We start from the raw sequence: 13,399 nt of genomic DNA on the forward strand, positions 1-13,399 counted from the left end.
TGGAATACATTATTGATGGAGAGCAGTTCTGGCTTGGGTGTCCATTCAATCGTTCCGTCTGCCTGAGAGCACAGTCCTTCCTGATTAGGCTGTGCTTCTCTAACCGCTGCCCACCGACCGACACGCTCAACCACTTCAATCAATGGCTGGGACCACAATGGCACAGCACGGCCCGATGCACCACAAAGGTCATTACCAGAGAATAGAGGCCACTCCGGTCACCTTACTACCATTAACAGAGGCTAACTGGGGCCAGCGCTACTACTAGCACTTCCTATTTCACAGTGCTGGTATTTACCTGGCATTGGGGCTAACTGGGGACATCGCTACTGCAAGCACTTCCTATTTCACAGCGCTGGTGTTTACCTGGCATTGGGTAGGAAATGATGTGGTAAGAATGTGTACTTTAAGAGTACTAACATGAGAATTCTAAATTAGGAAAACACCTGGTCTAATGGTGAAACAAATAAGTAATTAATTGGTATTGCTGTGTAATTACCTTCTTATCATGTCTTACTTGATCATTTCTGTACCTTACAATAAAGATCATTTCTGTACCTTACAATTAAAAAAAGTCTGTACGTAACCATTGGATAATTTTAACACTCAACCTACAATGGTGGTTGTAATGAACTAATGGTATAGAATGCTTATGCCGGTAGGCTATCATAGGAAAGAGATGTGCCTGTCATAACAGGCCATGACATGTCATAAAACAGAATAAATACTAATATGAGCGTGTTACAGTACATGAATCAGCTAAATGTTCATGTTCTACGCTTCCCATCAGGGTTATGTGACAGGGTATCATCTTCTCTGATGATTGGTTTAGACGGACTGAGACGTCCTCATGGTAGTGTTTAAGCCTTCTAGAACACTATCCGTTATAGAACAAGCCATTCTAGTATTAGAGCACTGCTGGATGAAGTCAGGCTCTGATGACTACTTCCAGAGATGTGCCACCCACCATTTGCTACATTAGGTTTCAGTGTCATTATTTCAGCTAACCTGGGGATGTGTTCTGGACATGGTGTCTCCATTGTCCTACTGCCTACAGCGTTGGTTCACGTCAGCTGGTATAGGCTAGTATAGCCCTTTCCCCTGGTGAGTCCATTACTTTGATTGCTGTTTGACAATCTGTCTTTATGACAGCCTACTGTGGAGCCTTATCGTCGATAGAAGACAAACACATCGATCCATCACGCAGTGACCTCCAGCAGCTTTTAAATCCAGCCGCACACGCAGATGGACAAGTTGAGTGCTTCTTGACAGAATCGGGTATTGATTGCATGGAAATAGTGGGGGCGTCATATTTTTCTGTGCATCTGACTTGACTGTCCTTTTACCACCCTCTGTTCCTCACTCTCTCCCCCTCTCCTTCCGTCTCTTCCCATGATTCATTAGCAGTCATGGATCCTTACGTATGTTTTTTATTCTCTTTCAACCCCTCGTCTGTTCGAGCTCTTTCTAGCCTTTCTCTCCTTCCTTGCTTCCTGCCTGGGTTTTCATCTTCCCACCTTTAGCTCTGTATTCCCTATTGATGTTGTCATCTGCTGTGTCTCTTCTCCTCTCACCGTGTTTCAGAACATTTCTAATTAAAGAGGAACACACTCGTCTCCTGTGTTATTTTTGAAGTCTTTTTTATTTTGTCGTGCTTTGTATCTTTCCCCTATAAAGAAATAGTTAGCTATATCAACATGACTATAAAATATACAGTAGTGAAAGACGAGAAGAAGAGACAAATAGACACAGGAGACAAAGATAGAAAGAACTAGAGAGACAGAGAGAAGTGGAAAGACAGCAGTTTCTATAGAATAACCAAAAACAACAAACATGGGAGGTGTACAGTTATAACATTTACAATAATCATAACAGTAATAATAATAACAATCATAATAGTCCAAATAATAACAAGAATTAATAAAAAAAAATCTATAATAAAATCTATAATACCTCAGGTATTTCATAAAGACAAATGAAACGTTTTTTTCATCTTTTCTTTTCTTTTTTGATGACTGGACACTAGTTTGTTTGTTTTTGTACCTCTAGGCTAATAATGTGTTAGTATAGTAGCTTCATAATGCTTTCAATAGTAAACTGGTTTTTTTCTCAATTTCTTAAAAGATTAATTTAAGTTATCTTACTGTTTACATTTTTATACAAATAAAGAATTCAGAGATATGTATGTATGTGTGTGTGTGTGTGTGTGTGTGGTGTGTGTGTGTGTGTGTATATATGCTTGGCATTCAGAAAAATATCCATCATCTATTTTTCCTTATTCATTACTTTCCTTTCACTCATTTGTTTCTCTTTAAGACATTTTAACATTTTTATCCCTTTAAGGGCATTTAAAAATAATTATGCTTTTCCTTAATGTGTCTCGTCGACTTATGTTCCCTTTCTTCTAACTCACGAAAGGAGACGGCACTAATCCTTTCTTTATTGGCCAACAATAGAGGAGAGATAAAGACAGAGAGAGGGAGGGAGGGAGGGAGGGAGGGAACAAGGGAGAAGAAGAGGACTAGAAAGAGAGGTGAATAGCGAGGGAGGGAGAAAGAGAGAGAGAATTCAAAGAAGAGAAACAACAGTTCTGCTCTGCGAGGAAAGCAGTCATTCATAACAGGAAGGTCTCTAAATTACCCAGAAAACATTGGCAGACTCCCCAGCACGGACGGCAAATACAATACCTGGGTCGTCTGCAGAATTGACTGAACAGTTCAGAAATACTTTATGAGACTTTCAAGGTAACACTCTGCAATGTTGTCAAATAATTATAGATGAGCTGCTCTCTGTTGGCTGATGTGCTTTGGCAATTTCAAGTAATCAAATTGAACATTCAAACTCAATAGTTTCTGGAAACCATACCCACCCCACCACATTTTTTTCTCTTTCCTCTCTCTCTCCCTCCCTCTCCAATTACCACAGGGAAGGAAAGTGCTGAGGCTTTCTTTCTTGTTATCTCTTCTCTCTATCAAAATAATGACCCTATTATCACTTTCCCCTATCTCTGCCATCCTCCCTCGCTCCCTCGCTCCTTCCTCCAGTACACCTACAGTATGGCACAGTTGTAATGACAGATCGTCTCTCTTTCAGTCTCTGTTGTGGTCTGTATTGTGGTCTGTGTTGTGGTCTGTGATGTGGTCTGTGTTGTGGTCTGTATTGTGGTCTGTGATGTGGTCTGTGTTGTGGTCTGTGTTGTGGTCTGTGTTGTGGTCTGTGTTGTGGTCTGTGATGTGGTCTGTGTTGTGGTCTGTGTTGTGGTCTGTGTTGTGGTCTGTGATGTGGTCTGTGTTGTGGTCTGTGTTGTGGTCTGTGATGTGGTCTGTGTTATGGTCTGTGTTGTGGTCTGTGTTGTTGTCTGTGATGTGGTCTGTGTTATGGTTTGTGTTGTGGTCTGTGTTGTGGTCTGTGATGTGGTCTGTGTTGTGGTCTATGTTGTGGTCTGTGATGTGGTCTATGTTGTGGTCTGTGATGTGGTCTGTGTTGTGGTCTGTGTTGTGGTCTGTGATGTGGTCTGTGTTGTGGTCTGTGTTGTGGTCTGTGTTGTGGTCTGTGATGTGGTCTGTGTTATGGTCTGTGTTGTGGTCTGTGTTGTGGTCTGTGATGTGGTCTGTGTTGTGGTCTATGTTGTGGTCTGTGATGTGGTCTGTGTTGTGGTCTGTGTTGTGGTCTGTGTTGTGGTCTGTGTTGTTGTCTGTGATGTGGTCTGTGTTATGGTTTGTGGTCTGTGTTGTGGTCTGTGATGTGGTCTGTGTTGTGGTCTGTGTTGTGGTCTGTGATGTGGTCTGTGTTGTGGTCTGTGTTGTGGTCTGTGATGTGGTCTGTGTTGTGGTCTGTGATGTGGTCTGTGATGTGGTCTGTGTTGTGGTCTGTGATGTGGTCTGTGTGCAGTAGTATTACAGTCGATTCAGAAGGCCACCCATCATGGCGTGTTGGGGGAGGGGTGTGGCTTTTGGGGATGGAGGCTACAGTAGGTACTCCTTCTTGCCCTGACTGGCATCATTCCCGTTGAGGAAAGCCTCCTGGACCTCCCCGTGCTCGTCCAACCCACTGGCCTCATGGGTAAGATATGAACCTGGGAGAGGGAGAATGAACAGAGAGAGAAAAAAGGATAGAGGGAGAGAGAGGCAGAGAGAGATGCAAAGACAGAGGGGAGAGGAGGAAGAGAGAATCAGAGAGAGAGAGGAGGCAGAGAGAGAGAGAGAGAGAGAGAGAGAGAGGAGGCATAAAGAGAGAGAAGGTTGTGCAGCAGAGAGAGGGAGACAGGTGAAGGGGTGTGGAGGTTAGTTGTGACAGAGTAATATAATCCTTGTGACATTCTGTGAACCCATCAAAGCAATCTTTACCATATTGTTGAAGTCCTCCTACCTGTGATTAATTATTAGTTCAGTTAGAATTAGGTCAGTACCAATTAAGTATAGGCTCCTGGGTACGATATGAGCCTGACAGAGGGAGAGGGGGAAAGGAGAGAGAGGGCCAAGCATGGTGCAAATAGAGAAAAAGAGGGGCGGAGGCATAGAGAGAGAAAGATAAGGGTAGAGAGAGGCACAGAGAGAGGGAGAGAGAGAGAAGGACGGTGGGGAAGTTAGCTACGGCAGAGTAATATAATAAGAGAAAGTCAAATTATGAAACTAAATTCTATAATTTCCCTCTGATTTACATCATCAGTTCAGAATTTAAAGGGCCAGACACAGACACAGATTAAGCCTAGTCATGCTTTTTAGTCCAGGAGTAGGTTTCATTTGTATCCGGGAAAACTGCCCAACAAGCCCAATATATGTTCAAGCTGAGTATCACTGCAGGAGCCAATGGCAGTCTCTTTGTTGATAGTCTGTCTGGTCAAGGATTTGATTGGCATACTGGCAGCCACAGCAGGACAGAGACAGGGCCCTAATAGTGCTGTCTCTGCTCACTGATTGGTCGTAATGGCTCTGTCTATTTGCTGATTGGCATTCCGGCTGTATGGCCCCTCCCCTGGTCTCAAAGGTTCTATTCCCAGATAACTTTATTGGCACTGAAGGAGGAATCAGGGGGCTGCCAGAGGCTGTTAAAATTATGGGGGAGCGTGGGTAACGGCGTTTTTATTTTTTATTGATGTGCCCTGATACAGTAAACCATAAGGGTCATTAAACAACATGGCCGCGCATACATTTCCCATCAACCCCCCTGGCCAAGATACAAGGTCGTTTGTCATGTTCTGAGGAGAGAGAGGAAAGAGCGTGCCCTTTTCCTCCCCATCTCATTCCATCCATTTGGGTCCATCTTTTATTTACTATTTTTCATTCACTGAGACAGATACTGTAAAGCGAGGCGAGGCGTGACCATTGACAATTCATGGTAGTCTCACCTTTAATGGTTTTCATATAACTTTTCAATAGTGTGAATGTCATCTGTGTGTGTGTGTTTGTGTGTGTGCGTGTGCATACGTGTGTGTGTTACCTTTCTGTCGGACAGAGCACCAGATGGTGATGATGAGAACACAGATGATGGTGAAGACCAGCAGAGCCAGGACGCCCCCTATCACAGCGTACGGTACTGCACTGTGGGTCTCAATCACTGCACCGGGGTCTAGAGAGAGAGAGAGAGAGAGAGAGAGAGAGAGAGAGAGAGAGAGAGAGAGAGAGAGAGAGAGAGAGTAGGGGCAGAGATATATGTGGAGGACAGAGAGAAAGAGTATTAAATCAAAGTCTGTACATCCTTGAACGGTGAGATAATCTACTGTATCTTTCACCATATCTGTATTATTACCCACAAAACACTGGAGATTGGAAGAGCTCAGACCAACAGAGCACAGAGCTCCGGTATACAGAGAGCACTTTGAGTCAGAGGCAAGTCTGTGTTTACACCACAGACACTCCCAGAATAAAGAAGATGCATACAGGCTGGTGTGACCACCTGTGTGTGTATGTGTGAATACATAGTGCCAACCCTGGCCAGGAGACAAGGACACATAGGAATGGGCATGGTCCAAGAACTCTACCAGACTGGAATTAAAACAGGAATCATTAACACAATGCTAACAAAAGAACACAGAGAGGTAGAGGATGGATGAAGAAAAAAGAGGAGGGGAGAGAGCAAAGACGACTTACAAATTAGCAAATGAGAAAGTGTGTCCGTCTATCTATCAGTCGCAGCATGGGCAAGACAGAAAAAGAAAAGAGTGTAGGAGCGTCTGTTGAAGAGTCTGCCGGAGCAATATTTCATGACGGATGAAAAATTAAGCGCTGCCTTCCCATGGTGCATTTCTCTCCCTCGCTGTGCCCAAAGCTCGGTGGGTAATGAGCGACAGTATAAAGGAGCCTGCCGTTCTCCCCACGCGCCCAATAACGCTCCCGCATCGCTCTCTCTGACATTCAAACACGAGGCACAGCAGGTGCACACCTCCAGACTGTCAGAAAGAGCAGAATAATGCCCTGCTCCCTCTGTTTCATCTCTCCCCCTGAGAGAGAGAGAGAGAGAGAGAGAGAGAGAGAGAGAGAGAGAGAGAGAGAGAGGGAGGGAGGGAGGGAGAGAGGTAGAAAGGTAGTGAGGGGGAGGAGAGTGGGAGAGAGAGAGAGAGGTAGAGAGAAGCTATAAGACAGAGAAGACGGGATATGATGAGAGGTAATGGAAAATAAAGACCTGGGGAGTGAGGATGAAGGGGAGCGAGAGAGAGGACGCACACACATGGACAGAAGAGATCCAGGTGGTGTCCCTCTGTTCTGTGTGATGACAGCCACTTACTCACAGTGGGAGACAGAGAAGCAGCTTGGCTTAACTGCCCTGCCATTGTGTGTGTGTGTGTGTGTGTGTGTGTGTGTGTGTGTGTGTGTGTGTGTGTGTGTGTGTGTGTGTGTGTGTGTGTGTGTGTGTGTGTGTGTGTGTGTGTGTGTGTGTGTGTATTTTCAGGGCCGGCTCCAGGCAAAAGCGACATAAGTGGTTGGTTAGGACCCCAGAAAAAATGATAATAATACCTGTCATCATATCCCATATATATATATGGATGAGATGAGATGAGAGGGAGAGAGAGGTGGTGAGAGAGGAGGGAGTGAGAGACAGATGTAGAGAGAAACTGCCCCATTGCCCCCAGCCTTATTCTAAATTGAATTTATTTGTACCCCCCCCCAGCCTACACACAATATACATACCATAATGACAAAGCAAAACCAGGTTTTTAGATTTTTTTGTTGAAAAAAACTAACTGAAATATCACATTTACATAAGTATTCAGACCCTTTACTCAGTACTTTGTTGAAGCACCTTTGCCAGCGATTACAGCCTCCAGTCTTCTTGGGTATGACACTACAAATCAAATCATAAAAAAATATATATATTTGATTTGTAGTGTCATACCCAAGAAGACCTCCCACAAGCCTGGCACATCTGTATTTGCAGATCCTCTCAAGCTCTGTCACGTTGGATGGGGAGCGTCCAGTCCGGGCTCTGGCTCGGCCACTCAAGGACATTCAGAGACTTGTCCCGCAGCCACTCCTACATTGTCTTGGCTGTGTGCTTAGGGCCTTTGTCCTGTTGGAAGATGAACCTTCGCCCCAGTCTGAGGCCCTGAGACCTCTGGAGCAGGTTTTTAATCAAGGATCTCTCTGTACTTTCCCTCGATCCTGCTAGTCTACCAGTCCCTTCCTCTGAAAAATATCCTCACAGCATGATGCTGCCACCACCATGCTTCACCGTAGGGATGGTGACAGGTTTCCTCCAGACGTGACACTTGGCATTCAGACAAAAGAGTTCAGTCTTGGTTTCATCAGACCAGAGAATCTTGTTTCTCATGGTCTGAGAGTCCTTTAAGTGCTTTTTTGCAAACTCTAAGCGGGCTGTCATGTTCCTTTTACTGAAGATTGGCTTCCATTTGGTCACTCTAGCATAAAGACCTGATAGGTGGAGTGCTGCAGAGATAGTGTATGTAAACTTCTGTGGGGAACTAAGTTGACTGTGCCTTTAAACAGCTTTGAAAATTCCAGAAAATGATGTCATGGCTTTAGAAGCTTCTGATAGACTAATTGACATCATTTGAGTCAATTGGAGGTATACCTGTGGATGTATTTCAAGGCCTACCTTCAAACTCAGTGCCTCTTTGCTTGTCATCATGGGAAAATCAACAGAAATCTGTCAAGACCTCAGAAACAAATAAAGGAAAACCCTGGAATGAGTAGGCGTGTCCAGTCTTTTGACTGGTACTGTATATATCTTTTTTTTTAGGAACTCAGTCGGGGTCTCAACTTACTAGTGCTGAGCGATGAGTGCTTTTTGAGGTCGGTTCGGTTTCGGTTCGATTATTAAAAAATAACTGTTTTCGATTTCGGTTTTGATTATTTGGGTAGAAAGCTAAAACACAGAACACAGAATAGAACACAGAATAAAACACATAATAAAACCATTAATAGAAGTCCCATGATGGTAGTGACTACCCATTACTGATTATCACTTATTAACCATCATTTATTCACATTACTTTACTTGAATACAATATTTCAGTTGTTATATATATATATTATTTGATGTGCTGTCTGACAAAATCACAATTTTGTAGTTCTTCAAAGTAAATAAGGCATTCCTTTATGACTGCTGAATACCAACTATTAATCACCTTGGTCATGTTTTTTCAGGTAGAGATACCTTGCGAAGCATCAGCTGCACCCAATATCCCCTCACGATCGCACATTCTTCTCTCTTCTGTAGCAGGCGTAAAAGAAACACAGACCGGACAAGTAGATGTGCAATGGATTATGGTCATTGTAGTTAATGACCAATTCCTCCCTGTATTTTCCGTATCCCTCAATCCCTGCTTGCTGTCCCAGCTACACCTCTGTAGAAGTAGGCAACAAAGATCGGGTCCCTCTCTTCTAGAATGTGCAGGAAACTGTTCCTCTCCTCCTCACTCCATGACTCAAACCATTGGGTCCAGAGTCGCAGTTGGCACTCAAAGATATTTGGTGGGCTGTCCTTAACCTGTAGCGTATTGAGCGACCTGAAGAGGGTACACACATTCACTGGCACAGCGTCCCCAAAAGGTCCTGCAGAAACGGTTCCCTCTGGGCAGTGCCCCAGCTCAGGAACCACCTCAATACACAACGCTGCTCCTGAAGAGTTACGTAGGAGAGTGGCTCTCTGTCTGCTGCTGAGTTCAGAGAGGTACAAGAGAGGTTCTCCAAGGAGGCACTAAAAACTGTTGTACTGACGAAAAGTCTGCCAGGCTGGGTGAAGACGAGCTGGACTGTGTGCAGAGCCAACCAGGCATGGCATAGCAAAATGTGTAGAATTGCAGGAAATTTGATTTACATCAGCAAAAATGTATCTCTGCCCCATGGCAAAATGAGCACAATTGTATGACATTTGTAATAACATTTTCAAAATTCTCTCCACTCCATGGCAAAATGTGTCAGGAAATCAACTTTTAAACGTACAACCAAATCTCGCTTAGTGCCCCCAAAAGGCTAGAGCTGGCCCTGTGTGTGTATGTGTATGTGAGTGTGTATGTATGCGTGCGTATGCGAGCGTATGTCATTCCACCCACAGATCCTTGTGTCCCTCACAGAAGTCCTATGGCCGTCCCATCCCTGGTTCTATAACAATAACACTGTACATGTGTGCTCCCACCCCATGGGACTTACACACTGACACAGCCCCAACACTGAGTGGCCAGAGCACAGCATCATCCAGCCACTGATGAGAGTGGGGGAATGTGTGTGTATGTGTGTGAGATCGTGTGTGGGAAGGCCAGTCAAGGGCCTTCCTTTCCTTTCCTTCCAGTTCTCTGCTGCCAATGACTGGAATGAATTGCAAAAATCACTGAAGTTGGAGACTTATATCTCCCTCACTAACTTTAAGCATCAGCTGTCAGAGCAGCTTACCGATCGCTGCAGCTGTACACAGCCCATCTGTAAATAGCCCATCCAACCAACTACCTACCTCATCCCATATTTGTTTTGGTTTTTTTGCACACCAGTATTTCTACTTCCACATCCTCATCTACACATCTATCACTCCAGTGTAAATTGCTAAATTGTAATTACCTCGCCACTATTGGCCTATTTACTGCCTTACCTCCTTATATTTGCACACACTGTATATAGATTTTTCTATTGTGTTATTGACTGTACATTTGTTAATCCCATGTGTAACTCTGTGTTATTGTTTTTGTCGCACTGCTTTGCTTTATCTTGGCCAGGTCACAGTTGTTCTCAACTAGCCTACCTGGTCAAATAAAGGTGAAATAAAAAAAGAAAAAAGGAAGGTTAAAGCAGACAAAGGGTGTCAGTGACAAGAAAAGGACAGAGAAGAGAGGAGGAGAAGAGCTGTTAAGAGGCGGTGATTGTGACCATGAAGGAAGGGAAGGATGGAGAGATGGAGAGGAGGAGTGTGTTAAGGGTGAGGGAGGGCTGTACGTTACCTCGGGGATCCGGTGCGTAGCTGGGGGTTATGAGGAGGGTGATTGGGTGGGAGGTGGCGTGATGGGAGGTGGGAAGGACCATGGTAGTGACAGACACATTCTCTACAACAGACAAGGCAAGGATAACACACTGTTCTCTACAAGACAATCATAGTTTTCTATGAAAGACAGGTTCTAGATCAGTGGTCACCAATCGGTCGATCGCCATCGACTGTTCGATCTCCAAGGCATTCCTAGTCGATCAGCAATGTTTTTTGTAATAAACCTAACGATAAAGCCTTGGTTTTGCACTGTTGTCAGTAGGTGCACTTGATTCAGCAGCCCTAGCGCCAGGAAGGCATTTTCAACCATGTCATGTGTCTGAAGGTGTAACTCCGCCTACCCGGCGGGCCCAGAGAGCTTATCAAGTACACCGACAGGCCTACCACTGGCCAATCAGATAGCTCAGATCACTGTGTCTGCAATTTCCTCGAGCTATAGACTGTAAAAATAAACCTCAAATGCACATCAAAGTTGATACAGTTAGATTTCAAAACTTTCAAAACCATGACTAGAGATAGACTCGACGAATACAGCAAAGAGCTGCTGTTTTTATGAGTAAGTTCATGAGCATTTTCCCACTCACGCTAGAACTGGCACTGCACCTGCAATGGGGCGGCAGCGTAGCCTAGTGGTTAGAGCGTTGGACTAGTAACCGAAAGGTTGCAAGATCGAATCCCTGAGCTGACAAGATACAAATCTGTTATTCTGCCCCTGAACAAGGCAGTTAACCCACTGTTCCTAGGCCGTCATTGAAAATAAGAATTTGTTCTTAACTGACTTGCCCAGTTAAATAAAGGTAAAATAATGAATGAGTATAGAAGTGTTCCGATAAGCTTCTGTTTGTTATTATTAGTGGCTTGTGTCTTTTTTAATATCGAGAATATTTCACTTTCTCTAGTCATTGAAGTAATAACGTGAATTGGTGCATGAGGTAGAAATAATGCAGTACGACTTGAGTTATCCATCAGCTGGAAGACTGTCCCCTTTTCTCAGCGGAGGGAGGGTGTCGGTGAGTCGTGTGAGAGGCAGTCTCACCGCTGCTCCCTCCCTCCCCTCAGACTGACCATCAGATGCAGGCCATCAGTCCACCTCATTGATATAGAACTGGTTTTAATTGGTTAATGTTGCATAGTGTTTTTTAAGTCATGTTTTAAAAAAATCTGAGAGGCCTCCCGACACTAGAGATCCTGGTTCGATTCCAGGCTCTGTCGCAGCCGGCCGCGACTGGGAGACCCATGGGGTGGTGCACAATTGGCCCAGCGTCGTCCGGGTTAGGGGAGGGTTTGGCCGGCAGGGATGTTCTTGTCCCATCGTGCACTAGTGTCTCCTGTGGCGGGCCGGGTGCAATGCACGCTGACACGGTCGCCAGGTGTACGGTGTTTCCTCTGACACATTGGTGCGGCTGGCTTCCGGGTTAAATGGGAATTGTGTCAAGAAGCAGTGCGGCTTGGTTGGGTTGTGTTTCGGAGGACGCACGGCTCTCAACCTTCACCTCTCCCGAGTCCATACGGGAGTTGCAGTGATGAGACAAGACTGTAACTACCAATTGGATACCACGAAGTTGGGGAGAAAAAGAGGTAAAAAAATAGGTAATAATAATCTGAGCGGTAGATGTTGAGTCAGAAAAGGTTGGTGACCACTGTTCTAGATGGTATGGTTACTACAGACATATGATCTACTATGACATACATTTATATTGAGTAGTAGCTAGGGAGACAGACATTGGCAAATTACATCGACACATTCACTATAAGACAATGGTTGGGATGCAGACATATTTTCTACCATAGACACATTGTCTATGACTCAGTAGCTAGGGAGACAGAAGACATTGTGTTTGATGGAAGCATTCTCTGTGGAACAATGTTATGAGACAGACACATTCAATATGAGACAATGGATTGGATACTGACACAATGGTAAGGTAAAATACCTGTTGAGACAGTGAGGGTACAGTTAAGTGGTTTTAAGTGACTGAGACAGCTGGATTGAGTGAGAGGCTGTGAGCACAGTGCGTGTGTGTGAGTGTGTGTGAAACACTTTATCAAACTGTCCATTTGAAACAGCAGGGTGCAGTAGAGAAATACACACACACACACACTCGCGCACTCACACACACCTCGTTCTAGAGTAATTTATTTGTAACTACTCTTCCGTCTGCTCTCCCTCTCTCCCTCTTTTCCCACTGGCCCTGAGATCCTCCATCTCTTCTTCCTCTGTCACTCCTCTTACGTCATCATAACCCTCATCCCTCTCTCCTCCTCCTCTCCTCTTCCTTTCAGCCTGCCATCATTCACTCGTCCACATCCTCCCTCTATGCCATCAGTGTCCAACCTCAGCTTTCCTGTCACCTATGCAACACACAAGTGTGTGTTTGCGTCATCCATGTGGGTATGAATGCATGTGAGTCAGAGAGGCAGAACTTAAAACGGTTCTTCGGCTGTGAGAGAAAGAGTTCACTAAGGAATGGGTCAGTATGTGTGTGTGTGTGTGTGTGTGTGTGTGTGTGTGTGTGTGTGTGTGTGTGTGTGTGTGTGTGTGTGTGTGTGTGTCTCACCTGAGGCAGAGGGATTAATGGGCAGGGTCAGTTGGCTAATTAGTTGTACACTGATTCATATCTCTTCACCATCAAAACTACATTCTGGGAAGACTTAGAAATAATGACTTCTCTCCATTTCTCTCTTTCGTTCTCTCTCCCTCCTCTCTCCTCCAACATCCGTTCCTCTCTCTACTGAAATCTCCCTCCTTTCCCTCAGAGGCGATCCACCTCAACCTTAATCACTCTCCTCTCTCCCACGCACTCTTTCAATCCGCTTCCACATTCCCTTGTTCCTTTTCTTATTCCATTCCTCTATGAGCACCCTCTCTCTCTCTAAAGCTGAATTACTATGCTGCTGTACAGCCAGTCAGCACACCGCCAGGCATTCTCCTATCATATTGTTATTCTGTACGCTCGCCACTCAGACACCT

General features: G+C 44.8%; 1 protein-coding gene across 6 annotated transcripts in view; it reads right to left on the reverse strand.

The window, feature by feature from the left end:
• Positions 1-3,743: 3,743 nt before the first annotated feature.
• The window catches only part of LOC106577561 (cell adhesion molecule 4-like), a 171,351-nt gene continuing 161,695 nt past the window's right edge, over positions 3,744-13,399 (reverse strand). For 3 of the 6 annotated variants that reach the window (XM_045713019.1, XM_014155738.2, XM_045713018.1), the window contains 3 exons: positions 10,388-10,489; positions 5,440-5,568; positions 3,744-4,075 (listed from right to left, as the gene is read on the reverse strand). In XM_045713019.1, coding sequence (XP_045568975.1) covers positions 3,966-4,075; positions 5,440-5,568; positions 10,388-10,489 — 341 coding nt within the window. In that variant the 3' untranslated portion in view covers positions 3,744-3,965. Of the gene's footprint in view, positions 4,076-4,368; positions 4,443-5,439; positions 5,569-10,387; positions 10,490-13,399 lie in introns of all 6 variants that reach the window. The other 3 variants (XM_045713020.1, XM_045713022.1, XM_045713021.1) reach the window with 3 other exon arrangements.

This window comes from Salmo salar, chromosome ssa02 (assembly GCF_905237065.1).
Source record: "Salmo salar chromosome ssa02, Ssal_v3.1, whole genome shotgun sequence".
Lineage (NCBI taxonomy): Eukaryota > Metazoa > Chordata > Actinopteri > Salmoniformes > Salmonidae > Salmo > Salmo salar.